At 42.0% G+C, this 17,046-nt stretch overlaps 1 protein-coding gene across 1 annotated transcript in view; it reads left to right on the top strand.

Annotated features, from left to right (window-relative positions):
- The window catches only part of cacna1aa (calcium channel, voltage-dependent, P/Q type, alpha 1A subunit, a), a 100,258-nt gene that overhangs the window by 47,516 nt on the left and 35,696 nt on the right, over positions 1–17,046 (top strand). Inside the window, 13 exon segments of the mRNA XM_050070112.1 lie at positions 2,531–2,666; positions 2,945–3,576; positions 3,775–4,124; positions 4,212–4,347; positions 4,433–4,562; positions 4,951–5,010; positions 5,167–5,273; positions 12,867–12,966; positions 13,841–14,001; positions 14,111–14,251; positions 14,346–14,547; positions 15,158–15,322; positions 15,780–15,890. Of these exon segments, the coding sequence (XP_049926069.1) occupies positions 2,531–2,666; positions 2,945–3,576; positions 3,775–4,124; positions 4,212–4,347; positions 4,433–4,562; positions 4,951–5,010; positions 5,167–5,273; positions 12,867–12,966; positions 13,841–14,001; positions 14,111–14,251; positions 14,346–14,547; positions 15,158–15,322; positions 15,780–15,890 (2,431 nt within the window).

Here is a 17,046-nt window from a genome sequence, read left to right as displayed (position 1 = left end):
GTTAAATATATATTTGAAATTAAAGATACTGTGTGGGCAGACGAATAGGAACACCTGCGATAATGCTCGGAGTTGAGATAGATATTGTAGGAGAAGCAAAGAATGATCGGGACAGAACAGCAGCAGTCATGCAAGATAAGTGAGTGATGCAACAGAGATGCAATTTGTGAGATTGCAAAAAAAGGAGGACAGCGAAAAATAAATAGAATTGTTTAAGATTCACTGATGGAACAAACTGCAGAGGTGAGTGTGTGAGTGTGTGTGCGTGAATGTGTGGGTGTATGTGTTTTCTGTGTGTTTGTGTGTGAAGGGTTGCATTCCAAAATGCTCAATCTTTTCGGCAAAAATGTTAACATCTCCTGAGATCTGCTGAGTTTTGCATTGCGGGAATATATTTGACTTGTTTTAGTAGTAATTCCTTTTTTTACAGCAGTGCAAAACAACAGTGGCCATTTGTCAGGGTAGGCTGATTGTTTTTTAAATGGCGGGTGGATAGCCCATTTTGGAATGAAATCCTCCTTCTGTTCTTCCGTGCCATCTCACTCACCAGCTGTTTCCCTCCTCAGCAACAAAGTACACAGTGAGTGTCACAACGCTACCGACCCCTTTCTGGACTGGTATTTATTTATTTGTTTATTCATTTCTGAATCCTTTCTGTTTATTGACTTTACAACCATTCCCTGCTTTCTTCTGTGCTTTAGAAAACCCTCCTTTCCTTGTCCCTTTTGTTCCTAACTTTTTTATGAAGTACATACCTGGCTTTCTCTAGCTGTTATTTGTGTTGGCTTATTTTTAAGAGTACATTTTTTGTTGCCCACACCTCGCAGTATGCCACTTTACTGTGGTTGAATATTGGCCCTAAGAGAAAAAAGTTGTTTATTGGTAGAAGTTTTAAAGGTTAAAAAAGGTGGTCACTGACAGTTTTTGGGTATTTCTCTATCAAGTAGGTATAAATACTGTAGTTGCTATAACCACAGACAGACATTTACCATCTACCGTAAAACTTCAATTAAAAGCTAAGTCTCTTTTACCAGTGGCTGTAGCTACACATTTTGACAAATAAACACAGGTCTCAGTTGCCATTGACGTTGCAAAGCAGTTCATTTTTATGCCTCTGCACCGGCCGTAGCCATGACCAGAGGCGTTGTGTTTTCGTGTTGGTTGTCCGCCCGTCTGTCCCATTCTCATGAACGTGATGTATCAAGAACATCCTGAGGGAATTTCTTCAGATTTGACACTTAAGTCCCCTTGGACTAAAGAATAAATTGACTAGAATGTGGTAGTCAAAGGTCAAGGTCACTGTGACCTTGCACCTGTCTCATTCTCATGAACGCAATATCTCAAGAAAGCCTTTAGGGAGTTTGCTCAAATTTGACACGAACGTAGACTTGGACTGAAGAATAAACTGATTAGAATTTGGTGGTCTAAGGTCGAAGGTCAAGGTCGCTGTGACCTCACAAAAATATTTTTGCCCATTGCTCAAGAAGTCCTATGTAACTATGACAATTGGTGCGCAGAGTCGTACAAATCTGAGACAGTAATTCTAGTTCTTAGGATTTATAAAAGCTATTTGAGTTGTAGACTACCCACTTGAGCTGGTGCTAAGCTGCTTAGATTGCACATCCAAATATAAATGTTTAAACTTTTGTCAAAATGGACATGCTACACATCGATAGCTTGGTTAGATTCTCCACAGTTAAATCACTGACTGCATTTTATGGTAATTCATTCAGATTTACTGGCATGGTAAATAAAAGAGACGAAAAAGTGGTGACTTCCTACCTTTGAAGCGGTTATTATGTCAGAATATGTGTCCATTCCTCAGTTATGTATACTCCAATCCATTGCTTGCTGTCTTCTCACTTTGTTAATCAAACAAAGACCACACTTTAACTGACATTAAAAATATTTTGTCATCTTTCTGTATTGTGTTGTCGTGTATGCCTTGCTAACTATAAAATAAAAGTGTCCCCACCTTACTCTGTTTAGGTATAATGTCCATATAGACGTCTGTCCTAAATATAGGCCGACTGAGTTCAGGAAAAAAAAAAGAAGAAAAAAAAGCCTGGGCTATTATTTGAAGTTTTACGGTATTCAGTTAAGCTTGGTTGGGATTTAGGGGTCCAAAAATCCTGTCACTGAATTGTATATACTAGTTTGGGTAGGTTAATTATAGATTATTGTAACAAATTATAACCTCACCTCAGTGTTATCCTCCATTTTGTGTCCCCATATGGTTTACCAAAGTAGATCTGTCCAGCCTTGTGCTTTGGCAAGCTGTGTAGACACCTAGAACTTTGTTTTATTGAGCCGCCTCGCTCTATAGGTCTAGCCAAGTGACCCTTTCAATGTCTGTGGCCCCCAGTGTGTCTTTATGTCCCGGCTATTTTATGTACTTATATTTTTTTGGTGTTGGTTTTTTACATCATTCTCATGTCTTTGTGTGTGTGTATCTTCACAGCAGTACATGTGTTTTAACAGGTCTTTAATGCTGTCCATCCCCTCCTCCCTTTCCACCTTCATTTTACAGTAAGGAGCAGCAGAAGAACCATAAGGGAATAAACAAGTCAGTGTGGGAACAACGCACCAAAGAGCTGAGGAGGCAGACTCTGGTGTCCAGCCGTGAGGCCCTTTATAATGAGCTGGACCCTGACGAACGCTGGAAGGCAAGGACAGGGAGGGAGGAGCAAAACAATGTAAAGGACAAGGCAACAAAGCCCCTAGACTTGTGCTATCAGTGTACACAAGTGACGGCTATGATAATGATGACGACATATGTTAACATGTTGCTTAGCTGGTGTTTATATATGGATAGTTTAGTATTTGTTAATGGTAGATAAAAAGGCTTTTGAATTATAACTTGATATTGTAACTCCTCTTTGTTCCCTCTGTATCTTCAATCCCTCCATCTTTGCTTCCCCTCTATCCTCTCTTCTCCTCGCAGGTGAACTACTCACGTCATATCCGCCCAGACATGAAGACCCACCTGGATCGACCGTTGGTGGTTGACCCCCACGAAAACCGCAACAACAACACCAACAAGACCACCGCAAACAACTCAGACCTCTGCTTCAGCCAGCACCATCCAGCTGATGAGCTCCACAGACAAACCCGCCTACACGAACATGGTGGCCAAGTAGGAGGGGGTGGCGGAGGAGGCTCGGGTCCAGCCAAGCCTCCCTTGGAGCGGGGCGAGTCCACAGAGAGCAGGCGGAGTCGTAAAGGAGAGCACCACCACCACACCTCTCATGTCCGATTGGATGCTACAGTGATTCCTGGGCCGGGCTCGGAGGAGAGGCCATCCAGGCGCCATCATCACATCCGGAGTGGCAGCCGAGGGGGAGGACAGTCAGAACACAGGAAGCCCAGGTCACATCGAAAAACTGCTGAGGACGGTGAGGATGGCGGGGGAGGAGGTGGAAAGACAGGGAGACATAAGAGCAGAGGGGTTGACGGAAGTGGAGAAGGAGGAGAGCAGGAGGGAGCTGTTGATGGCAATGAGAGGAGGCCAAGAAGAAGTCGCCATGGCAACCAAACAGAGGGCGAGGGAAAGAGGATGTGCCAGCACAGAAGGAAGTATGTCCATTGCACGCAGCTGTAAATATGATGCAATTATCAATTCACTGATTTGTCTGTCTTCTGATCCCAAAAGTTTATCCTCATTATTTCTCTCCTCTTCTCTATCTGTGCCCCTGTCATGCCTTTTTCTGGATATCATCTCTGCCTTTCGCTTTCTTTTTTCCTCACCAATCACTTCTTCTAACTCTTCTCTAGGGAATGCAGTGTCCCTAACCTCTCTACCACACGGCCCATTCAAAAGACCCTCTCCAGGCAGGACAGTCAGTACAGTGAGGATATGGACAACCTTATGAACACCAAACTGGTGTCTGGCTCTACCCCACCCGGCGATGCTCACCCTAACCCAGTTGCCAACCACACTGTGGCCCCTGTCTTTGGATCTGCCCTCCATCTTGCTAACAGTGGCACTCATGGGAGTTTGGTCACATTAGATAGCTACGGGAGCATCGCACATCACCGTACCAACAGTGTCATCAGGCTGCCCCACCCTGACTACACAGCTGTAGACATGCCAATTTTTCCATCCACCAATGCCATACTGCAGGGTAAGGGCAGAATGAGTCTGTGTTGTGTGTCTTCTATTATCTTATCTCCTCTTTAACACTTAAAGAACAAACTTTTATTTTCTTCAGTCAATAAAAATGCCAATACGGAGCCTCTGCCCGCGAAGGAGGATAAGGATGATGATGATGATGAGAAGGGAGGGGAAGGAGGACCCAGGCCCATGCCTCCCTTCAGCTCCATGTTCATCCTGTCCACAACCAACCCGTAAGTGCTGTAACCCACACACTACATAAAAGCAGACCGTATAAAACTAATGCAAGAAAATAAAAATGTCTTCATCTGCTCCTAGGTTTCGCCGGGCGTGTCACTACGTCTGCACCCTGCGTTATTTTGAGATGTGTATCCTGCTGGTCATTGCCATGAGCAGCATTGCCCTGGCTGCTGAAGATCCTGTCTGGCCCGAATCCCCTCGCAACAATGTAAGACAGTCAACATAAATTTATACACCAATGCTTTTGTTGCGTGAAATATTATGTGCATATTCCTATGTTGTTATTGTTACAATGCATATTGCTTTGGTGTCCATTTAATATGCTGGTTGCTTTTTTTTCTTTGTAGTAGCACTCCAGCCCTCTACATGAGGGGAGTTGGAAAATTGGAAAATAAAATAAATCGAGCACTTAAAGCTCCTACGATTTTAAAATGTTTCAGACTTATCCAGAGGGAAACTCAAGTACTGCTTCTGCCACATGGACTAAACATGATATGGATTGTATTTTTGTATTTGTGTATTTGTATCCAACCTATCACTCTTTTCCATTGTTGCTAGATGCAGCAGCAAATAATTCCCTCTTTCTCTTTATGCAGGTCCTACGCTATTTCGACTACGTCTTCACAGGAGTATTCACATTTGAGATGCTGATAAAGGTAAGGCGATGTTTGAAATCAATGATCAATAGCTTCCTCCTGAAGAACTGAGAACTCCAGCCCAAATGAGGATCAGGCACTTTTTTATTGCACACTGAAGCTGAACTGCACATCCATACAAACATATCATAATCTGGTTCTCTCTTCCTCCTTCAGATGGTGGATTTGGGGCTGGTCTTGCACCAGGGCTCTTATTTCCGGGACTTGTGGAACATCCTTGACTTTATAGTGGTTAGTGGTGCTCTGGTGGCCTTCGCCTTCACGTAAGTCTCCCTCCTGCCTCCCGCTGTCCTCCTCTCTCCCCTTCTTGCTTCTCCTTGTCTCCTGCCTTTCTACTGCCTCACTGGCACCTTGGAGTACAGCCTCCTCTGTTCTGCTTGATTCACCCATGGCTCAATTCAGGCTCTCTCTGCCTCTTCTTTCTCTTTCTCTCACTTCTGTTCTTTCATACTGTCTCACACATCTTTCTCAGTCTCTCGCCATTTCTATATTATCTTCTCTCCTGTCCCCTCCTCTATTAGACTTGTTCTCACTCATGCTTACAAATGGCCAATCTTCTATAGTTGGCTATTTTTTCTGCCTTTTCTCTCTCAGTCAACTTTGCTCCTATAGTCCTGCCATTTCTAAGCCCCTCCACCAACCCCCCTACGCCCCAACATGTAGTAAAAATAGTATCCCAGCATCCCCTTCCTATCCAACTCTTCCTCCCCCTGTGAGAGGTGAGGACCACCTTTTGCACCTGTAACCCTTTAGTGCCCAGGGCGTTCTAGAGCTAAAGGCCCCATGCAAAGCCTGGCCAGGTCATGCTGAGCTGGCTCTCAAAAATCTCCACGCCCTTCTCCACAGCAAAGCAGGTACTTTAAACCCTCCTCAATCTGCATGACTGTGTGGATAAAATACAGTTAAATTTGCATAACTGGGTTAAGTTAGGGCTTAGTTTATGAGTACTGTGCTGGGCACAAAGCATGAATTGTGAGTTTTGGGATTTGCTGTCATGCTTCTGCATGGGTGGGGAGAATATAAAGTGAAGCAGACCCTCAGGACTGCAGTGAGCGTTAAATGTAATGTGATATTGCTGTAGTTCTAAGATATACCATACAATAAGTTCACAGGGGCAATGCTGTAACCCCGGACACAAATACTCACGGGTCATCTGCAGGAATATGAGGTTGTGCTTGATACTCTTTCATGACTTAAAAAAATCTAGTTTATATTTTCAGGAAACAACAAAGTCTGTGCACACATGCCCAACAAATGTTTAGTTTTTGTGGTCTTGTGTGAGGGTTAAGAGTTATTGTAGATGTAGTAGACACAGGAAGCATCTTCACATGGAGACCAAGATGCTTTGGCCTGTGGACATTGCTTTTTCTATGAGGGAAAAGAAAAGGAGAGAATTACTTACTGGTTACGTTGAACCTGCCACGTGTTCACTGCACAAGTAAGTGACCATTTGAAACTCCCTCAAATGTATGTGTTGGTGATGCAGGGCTGAAAACACTAAATGTTAATTTTAATGGCTTCAGAAAATTGGCGTTGCTGTATGTCAAATCTTTTTGCTCCTTCGCCATTCATATCATATGGCGCCAAGCCCTCTCTTGTGTTGAATACTACAGTTGCTGGATTAAGATGGAAGAGGTTGCTCCATCCATTTAATTTTCCAGCCACAATAAAATAGCAATATATATCAAATTACCTGATCAAATGCAGTTCAATACAGTGGCCCTTCATTAGATTTAGTTTCTAAGGGCATGACGCAGTGTCAGGAAAGAAGCTTCACAAAAAGAGGCTTTATTGCCGGACTTTTGTGTTGGATTGTATCAGGTTGGACAGGTGTAACTGGTAAAATGAGAGCTAATTGTACAGTACAGCTGCACTGATGAAATAGAGAGGCAAAGTGCCGCCCCTCCCTGTGTCTGTCATGTGATCTTAATTCAGAAAAATGTGCACAGTAGTCAACAGCGAGAGAGAAATAATTTTTGATCCCATTTGAATTGTGCCAATTTAAAGGTAGTTTTACAAGTCAAAAAAGTCACAGTTTGTCTTAGGTCTCTTTACTTCTTAGTGAACTACATCTCTTGTCTCACATGATATATATGTCACCAACACCAGCTAGCTGTCTAGCTAGGTTACTTAGCTATGATGCACGCACAAAGTTATGGTAATCTGATTTGTTTTATGCAGCAATTCCTGGTCTTTGTATCATCCGGGAAGCAAAAGAACAAGCAAGACTTGAGTACGAAACACACAGGCATCGTAGCTTCAGCCAGAGAGAAAACTATGACGTCACTTACATACTGCTTACTTTTGTGTAGTAAATCGAATTGCAACATTTCACGGTTTTATGCTTCAACACTGCGAGGTTCTTGCCTCACAAAATCATCTTTTAAATCGACAAACGTGTAATTTATGGCGCAATTCAAACGGATCAAAAAATTATTTGTTTTTTCCCCATTGTACTGTACATATTTTTACGCAATAAGGTCTTATTGTGGTCCCCTGGAAGAGAATGACTTTGCCTCTATGTAGTTTTCTTCAGTAATAGATCTGACTTAGAGGAGTATGAACAGAAATGTTATTGCTGGGATGATAAATGACCATATATGTCTTAGATTTGACATTCTCAAGGCCACGTAACCGTTTCCATGAATCCAACTCTATTATCAAATTTCAGTGGAAGCGAACTGATATCAAACTGAGACTAACTTTCATAGACTCATTCATAGACTCAGTTGATGAGGATGGTCTTCATCCATACAAACACAAGGCCTCCATATCCATGTATATCAAAATGTAAATGCCTAAGTGACATAAATAATTGAATGCATGCTGCATAATGCATTTGATAAACTATGCTTGGTACCGCCTTAACTCTTGTTAACTTGATGTCTTTGAGACATAAGCTGATGGGAAGTGTACCAAGTGTAAACCAAAGAGAGCCCCTCCACTTTGCATTTCCCGGCATGATATTCTCTACCATTGTCTACCATTGTTCCCTCCTGTTAATTAATGTGGTTGAAGTTTGGTCCGGATCACTTAGCCTTAAAATCACCTTAAATCTGTGGAAGCTAAACGGCATTGAAGCCTTCAGTTGTTCATTAGAGACAAAAAGGACTTGAGCAAAATACCTAGCTGTCCCTACTTATAGTTATCTCCCCTTATCTCCAAAGAGCAAAAGAGGCTTTGCTCTTTGTCCATCCCTTCACCACCTCACTCACCATTCATAGCAACACCTGACATCTCTCTTACTTTACCCCTCTTTTCCTACTGGCCTAGAAATAAATATCACACAACAGAGTTCTTACAGGTCAAATATGACAAAGAAAAGATGCCAAAAACATATGAAGTTGGGAAAATGCATCTTTTAATCTCACTCTCACCATGCTCATTACAGAGTTACTATGAATTCTTAAAGTCAGTGTTACATCTCTCCACTGTGTATTTAGGGAAACAAACCTGCCTTTACACTGTAGTTTATGACCAGCAGTATCCAGTAGCTGGAAGGAAAATCTACCATTGCATAATTATACTATCATTATTTTTACTGTATTTTTACTGCTTTTTGTGATCATAGTTACAGTTACATGGATCAAAAACTTAGAATTACTCCTATACAAATGCAGTTAAAAGAATTTGCATATTGTAATCCAGTAGTCTGTTTACAGTGTTCATTTTGGGTCTTCTCATGCACAATTTAAAACTATAGTAATTCCATATTATTTTATTTTTTACCTTACTCCGGTGACACTTGCCTCGCGTAACTCGTCTGCTTCCAGCTGCCTACGTGAGGCTGGTGCTGCATGCACACTCAAATCACGACAGGAAAAAGAAAGGCATTTTCTCTCGATGAAAAACATAGTCTTCTTGAAGCTTTTGGCTGCTAGTCATCGAGACAGGAAACGAACGCACATGGGGAAAGCACCTGTGGTTTATATTATTGTCATAAATATGTAGAAATATCAATTAGATGGTGATCTGCATGGGAAACAATGAAAAAGAAAAAAATGGTTGAAATCTTCTGCTTATAGTGATCACTATAAGCGTCTTCTACTGCATACTGTTACATGTCCAATGGCTGCATTGCACTATGGTAAGATTAATGTCAATAGATGAACAAGTATCGTGCCACCTCTCTGGTGGAGGTTGTCTATTGATGTTTTTGTAGCATCAATGAAAGATTCCAGCTTTATTATTCTGAGTCCTGTATCAACACGGTCTCACATTGTCTTTGTTTTGCAGCTGGTCTGTGGGAATACAAAGTCCACACTCTGAATGAAGATCTGAATGTGTCTTTAGCTGAAGCTAGCATCATAAAGTAGCATGTGCTTGAGAGAGACAAAAATGTTGAGATCTGTTCTCTTTATTACAAAGAAAGTTTGAACAATTACTACTCCTCTGCTCGGTAGTAGAACGGTAGAGACTGCAGGCCAGCGTGAACATGAGAAATAGCTTGTCCTGTAAAGAAAATATGAACGTGGCAGGTGCTCCAGGGTTCTAGTGATGGTGCCTCATCTATAAGACTGGCTTTTACAGTCTTTCTCTCTGAATCATTTTTGTGTTCACTAACTCTCTCCCCCCCTATTTCTAGTTGTGTGGTTCTGTCTGTGTCTCTGTTTGTGTTTATTTATCTGTGTGCTTCTGTCCTTAACTTTGTGTCCTCTAACCTGTTTCTGTCACATATTTACATGTGGGTCTTTATCTTCTCTCTCTGTGACAAAGTCTGTACTTCTCGGGGAAATGTTAACTGTGAACTAATAAATAGATGCATGTAGAGACAATGAAGCAGCTATTGAAAGCGATTTCGACATTTACAATTTTTTATACAGGCAAGGCTGGTAAATACTGTATTTTCACATAAGGACAAACTCAAAACAATCAATTACGCCAGTTGAAGCAATAAAGTCTGATTTAACTATGATAGGGGTTAACGACACTAATGGCTGATGGAGAGATCCAAACCAGTCAGAACAGACTCATACACATCCAGATAGTGCCTTAATTCAATTGGTGGAAAATCAAACAGCACTCCAGAAAGGCTCAGCAGTCTCAATGGAGATGTTTATCGCTCCTTTAATCCAATTAGTCTGGTCTGAGGGCTGCTGGTGTCTTGGACCGCTTGTGCTGCCGTCCTGCACATTTCTGCAGCCAGACTGAGCTTTATGACCAGACAGGCTCCCGGCGCATGCAGACATACTTGATAACTGAGCGAGTTTGGCGAGCTTAAATGTATACCTTGACATTTTGAGATTTTCTTTTCACCAGGCAATGTTTGTTCTAGTCGGCAGTATGTGCTCAAAATGAGTTCATATGTGGGCATGTTGATGCATTTCTTGCAGTCCTCGTTAACAGTATTTTAAGCTCTGCCATACAGTATAACTCATGAGGTAGAAATAGTCGTAATAGTAGTAATAGTCGCTCCCAGAAGCAGTATCTGGTCAGTAAACCCATCACTCATGAAATGTTAGAGATAAAGGCGTAGTTAGGTGCTGTGTTTTAGTCACACATTTTGTCTCATTTTCAGTGTGCGTCTTTATGTTAATGTGTGTTAGATTTGTTAACAGTAGTCTATGGCTGGGAGGGTTGATCTAACAAAAAGCAGGCTTTGTGTTCTCTTTTTTTCTCTCTCTCTCTCTGTCTCTCATATGGATGTTTTCCCTCGAAATCCCTACTTTCTCTGTGTCCCATTCTGTTTCTTTCTCCCACCCTTTGTCTTTTTGTCTCTTTCTCTTTGTCTCGCTGTCTCTCACCCCTCTCTCATCTCTCCGTTCGGACCAGCAGCAGCGGCGGCGGGTAAAGTTCTCTGTCTTTTTCCTCCTCATTTTCTCCCTCTGCACTCTCAGCGCCCGTTCTTCTGATCACACATCTCTTTCCTTTCCATCCATCACAGTTGACTTCTGTACTTGTCTGTTTTTCCCTGTTTTTCCATTGTTCACCATGGAACAGCTCTGACTCAAACACAACTAAACCTCAAGCTTACCTGCATCAGGTCGTCAGCTGAATCACTCAGATAACATTTGAAAAATATATAAAATAAAAGCACCGGGAAGTGCATCAAAAAACAAACAAAAAACCCACTGCAGAAGCGAGTAGTGGTTCACGTACAGGGATACATACACTAGCAATTACAGCACACACCCATACACACGTGTGCTCGCTCACTTGCACACACAAAGTCTACACGCACACGACCACCAGCAGACGACCATCTGGTTTAACAGCTGTAAGACACAGGCAGCTGTACACACAGCTGCCTTCTCGCCTAAGGACCACTGTCTCTGACTTTTGACCTTACAGCAATGCTTCACGCACAGAATGATCATTTGTATATTAATTACTCACTGTGTGTTACATTGAATTCACGAAGGAAACTTTGATTTTCTTGTATGCCTTCACAGTGAACAAAGAATTCAAACAAACAAATTTTTGATGAATTGAATTAAAAAGGGGGCTGCGCTGACCAACGCGTGTCTCCACCCCCCCAAGTTTTTTCAGTTTTCTTTACAAATTTGACGTAACATGAGGCGAGTGACGGATACACAAATGATCATTTTGTGGATCAAGTGTTCCTTAATTTATTTCACCCTGATTTTCAGATGGATAAGTAAGAAATCAGGGTTAAGAAATAAAAGAATCAGGGCAGGGAGTTAAAACTACCGTAATTCTTGCCATGATGCTAGTTATCCGGTTATCTAAGTAAACGGGTTATTATTTTTCTGTTTTGCCCCTTTTTAGCATAAAGATTTTTACTTTTGTTTGATATAAAAGTGCATATTCAGCAAGGTAACTGGGAGGCTCACATACGGACTTAGATTTGCGAGTTTTTAGCTTTGTGAAGTGTCCACTGCGACTGAAGAAAAGGGTTTTTTCCACACATGTACGGAGAAAGAAAAAAAAGTGCTTAAAATAAAGAGGTTTGGCTTAGCATTTCACTCAAGAAATGCTCGCTAAAATATCTTTGTCTTTGCCAAAATGGCCCACAAGACAAGATTCCATGCTGTTTGAACAATGCTGTGAAACCTGCTTATCCTAGTTGTAGTTTAGAGTTGATATGAATGAACTGGTTGAGTCACCAAAAGAGAGAGTTTGGCTGTTCATTTTCACGACCATTGCAAATTGTGACTTATGTTTTTAAGTTTAAAGAGTTTTATCTTGATAGCTTTACAATGTGAAGGCTCTGTAGGCTCTCATCATGTTATCAGGAGGGTATTTTTCTGTAAGTTGCTGCTCTAACATGGCTCCCGTTAGTCAGCTGCTAACATGGCTCTCAAACTCTCTCTGTAAATGTCTCTGTGTAGACTAGAGTTCTCCATCACTTAACCTGCTGCTGAAAGACGAAATATTGCAGCATGGGAAGCAAGGTTTCAATGCAGCATGAATATACTTCACCATTAGCTGGGCATGTGCAAGGCGAGGCATTCGCCGTCTTTGTAAAGCATTGAAATACGTTGCAAAGTATCAAACAAGTGTAGCCACGAGTTAGCATTCAGACAGGAATGACACCAGTTGTTCCCATAGCATGTACTGTAGTTGTAAAATACCACCTAACTCTAGCATGTAGCTACAATGCTAACCTCACACGTAGAGATAAGCGTAATATGATAGCAATGCTGCATGTGTTGCTATGTATTTAACCCAGACGCAGTTACTCATTTTGAGTTAACTCGGACACAAACACCATCAAGGAATGGCTGCCCGCTGCCATTTTGGAATCGAGAGGACTAAGCCTGTCGCATCCACCTGAACCTGCTGACTCTTTTTATTTGTGTGTGTATGTGTGTGTGTGTGTACTCTTGTGTGAATGTATATATCTGTGCCTGTGTGTTGGTGTGTGTGTGTGTGCATGTGTGTGTTGTATACAGGGGGAGCAGTAAGGGAAAAGACATCAGCACTATCAAGTCTCTGAGGGTACTGAGAGTGTTACGACCTCTGAAGACTATTAAACGTCTGCCCAAACTCAAGGTATGTTTACACAGGAAATGTCTGACCTCTGATTATACTTACCTTTACTTTTTTGACATCAAGGGGACATCTAAATAAAACGAGGCTCAGCATTCGTTGTAATTCATTGCTGTACATGATATATCTGACACACTGACAGTGATACATACACTGCATCTCATGGTTAGTTCACACTGAATGTGAAGCAAATTTTTGTGTCACGTTACTCACAAAATAAAATTGTTGGAGTGTTTTTTGGAGTATTTCGCAACTGGACAATATTCGCCTTTGACAGCTGTGCTAATGGTTGTGCCAACTACTTGAGGAAGTCAGCTAAAGGCTAACTTTGTTTGCTGTAAAGTAAAGTCGATAGCTGGGATCAAGTGATGTAAACATGGAGAGTCTGTACCCTGAGCAAGCGTGAACCAAGCTGGCAACACTCTTTATTATTTTACTGTTCAAGTCAGCATCACAAATACATATTTCCAGAACCAACCATGTAGTCCTATGGCTTCGCTCACTAATCTCCCAGCCCGCTCCTTTTTTGTTCTGTCACTGTACTGTACTGACAGTGAGTGGAAGAGCTCCAGGTGCCTAAAGACGGTGGCAATAAGTCCGTCCTCCATTTCTGACTCTCAGTAATGTCAGGAGAATCTCAACTACATCTCAAGGCTGATAGGCTTGCGCTATTCATTATGTCTCATGAATAGCGCAAATTTTGCATCTTCTCATCATTTGCTACCAGACAGCAGTACAAATATGGCCAAAATGTACCATCTTTAGCATCCGATGCCAAAATCCAAGTCCAAAACACACAAATAATTTCACTCCAATGTATTTCTTTCATAGAGTAACCATTGTGTCTCCATCTGTTGTTCTCTTTCTTCATCCTTAGGCTGTGTTTGACTGTGTGGTGAACTCCCTGAAGAATGTGCTCAACATCCTGATCGTCTACTTACTCTTCATGTTCATCTTTGCTGTGGTGGCCGTGCAGCTCTTTAAGGGACGCTTCTTTTACTGCACTGATGAATCCAAAGAGTTTGAGCGCGATTGCAGGTCAGGAAATACCCAACTGTATTCACCCTGAGTCGTGAAAATGTGCCGTTTACCTTCTAAATAAAAACCTCTCCCCTTTATTGTGCTGATGATGTGATGTGTATTTCAGGGGCGAGTATCTGGTGTATGAACGTGATAACGAAGTGAAGGCGCAGAAGCGGGAGTGGAAGAAATACGATTTCCACTACGACAACGTGGCTTGGGCCCTCCTCACCCTCTTCACCGTGTCAACCGGAGAGGGGTGGCCGCAGTGAGTATACGTGAACATGCACGGTTACATGATGCAGCACACACGCTTTCTGACAACCTTTAACTATCCATCGATCCCTTCTCTTACCATGCAGGGTGCTGAAGCATTCAGTGGATGCGACCTATGAGAACCAGGGCCCGAGCCCGGGGTACCGGATGGAGATGTCCATCTTTTACGTGGTGTACTTCGTGGTCTTCCCCTTCTTCTTCGTCAACATTTTCGTGGCTCTCATCATCATCACCTTCCAGGAGCAAGGAGACAAGATGATGGAGGACTACAGTTTAGAAAAGAACGAGGTGAGGAAGGATTAAGGAAGTGAATGAAGATAAAGACAATGAGTATTGGGAAGGTGACATGAAGGGTGGGAGAGGGAGGATTGGAAGTACTTGGCAGAGAAGAAGGACTACGTAGAGGAAACTTATCAGTCCATTAATTGGCTGTTATGTGTAGTTTTAAGCCTCATGTTTTAGGAGGGGCCTGCCACATCTACTGTTAGGTTCAGCTGCTGTTATCATCCCATTAAATGGTGGTTTGCATATCCAACATCGTGAAATGGTTGCAGTTTCATTCATTTTCACTTCGGTAAGGTTTTGTTTTCACACGGGACACAAACTCTGTCCTCCTGGGTAAAAGTCCTGTGTTTGTTTGATCCAGCCATATCTCTGCTGCAAGCTTTTTATACTACACCACCTGACTTCCTCATTTGTTCGAGTCATAATTATTACAGCCACAAGAGGTCACCACCCAATAATAATCATAATATAATAACGGCCTTCTGAACCTAATAGCAGGTGTGGCAGGCCTCTTAATGGTCATTTAATGGCCTTTTACAGCGGAACCGGCTGAGGGAACACAGCGCATTGTATTGGGATGAGAAAAATAAAGCTTTTTGTTTGTTCTTTGCAGAGAGCCTGTATAGACTTTGCCATCAATGCCAGGCCTCTGACACGCCACATGCCTCAGAACAAGCTGAGCTTCCAGTACCGTATGTGGGAGTTTGTGGTGTCGCCGCCATTTGAGTATACTATCATGGCAATGATCGCGCTCAACACAGTTGTGCTGATGATGAAGGTAAACGTCCACTTGCTCCAACCAGTCATGCACACATTAACATAAACACACCAGCAAAATAACGTTAACTATGACTGAGTTTGTGAAGTTAACATCTGTCTCTCTCTTTGTACCTTTATCTCTTGCTGTCTCGATCTCAGTTACAAAACATAAAACACTTACTTGGACTTACTCAGATGTTGCTGTGTACACTATTTCCTGTTATAAAAACTGTAATGACTCCATTGGGTGAGCTGAACTGTGTGTCTCTTTATATGTTTTTATACTCGCCCTCCTTTTTGTCCCTGGCGGTGTGTGTTTGTGTGTTTGTGGTTGTATGTGTGTCCGCACCCTCATCTGTGTGTGTGGCAATCCATCCTCTTGTATTTGTACACTGCTTTGTGGGTATGAATGTGTGCGCTGCCTGTGTGTACACGTGTGTGTGTGTGTGTGTGTGTGTGTGTGTGTTTGTTTATAGTATGACGGAGCTTCTGATACCTATGAAGCTGTGTTAGCCAACCTGAACATAGTGTTTACCTCCCTCTTCTCCATGGAGTGTGTACTCAAGATCATCGCCTTTGGAGCACTGGTGAGTGTATGTGTGTGTGGGTTTGTGTCGTGAGGATGTTCTGCTCTACTGTATCTTTGTAGAGAGTGCTGAAAATCTTTTGTCGTTATTATTACATGATGTCACAGTATTATTATTGCTTACCAGGCCAGTTTACAACAGTGCGATGACAGACAAAAGGAGGGGCCAATGGCTGAGATTCATCCAGCAAACATTTTTAACATTTTATTTTTAAAAAATGACAACCGATGACAGCAAGTCATGCATGTCTAATAATTCTGTTTAAAACTCGTCTTTTTGCACAGTTGCAGATAAGTATTAGGCCACATTAATATTATTAGTATTATATTATTTGTAGGATTAGATTCTAGTGGTGGCTGTGGAGGATTGTTTACAATTCGTGTGATCCAAACATCCAAACATGTCCAAAAGTCAAAACTTATTAAAAAGAGATAGATCTAATTATTTCCAAAATTCAAAACACATTTTATATTAATGAAGTATTCTGCTTCAGTCCATATTTGCTGGAGTTTAGCCTTTCCAAAACAACATTTTCACTGTCAAAAAACTGTTTGTACATCTGTTTCCCGCACATACAGAGGGACACACACACCTGTATTAATGGGACAGTCCAACGACGTCATAAATCACATTAGGGATATCCCAATCTGATCTCAAAGACTGGTATCGGAGCCAATCAAGCCTTTTTTAAATGATCAGGATTGGCTATATTGAGCTTTATAGAGCCCAATCCAATCCTTTGTTTAAAGTCAGCTGTCAAGTGTTTTCACCTGTGAAGCTTCCATGCACAGCTACATGGGTTGCAGCTGTCGTCAACTCTCCACCTCTCCACTGTCTGTCTCGCCTCCACTCCGCTGCTCATGTGTGTGTAAGTGGGCTCAGCTCCACCAAATGCAAAACACAGTATGTCATAAACGACAGCAAAACTTATGAGACTTTTTGTTAATATTGTCTGCCAAAGTTATGAGCACTCGTTTCATTTCAGCTCAGTGTGAGAGTATCTTACATTTTGCTGTCATGTGGCGCATGGTGTTTCACCGCACTGCTCAGAGGAGACACAATCAGCTGTGTTGAGCCTCACTCACCAAGCTACTGCAAGTAGAATAAAAACCCATGACCAAAATGCCAAAAACAATAACTTACTGATGTGCCCTAA

Source organism: Epinephelus moara, chromosome 18 (assembly GCF_006386435.1).
Source record: "Epinephelus moara isolate mb chromosome 18, YSFRI_EMoa_1.0, whole genome shotgun sequence".
In the NCBI taxonomy this organism is placed as follows: domain Eukaryota; kingdom Metazoa; phylum Chordata; class Actinopteri; order Perciformes; family Serranidae; genus Epinephelus; species Epinephelus moara.
The sequence above is the reverse complement of the archived record's forward strand: the minus strand, read 5'-3'. Positions and strand labels throughout refer to the sequence as shown.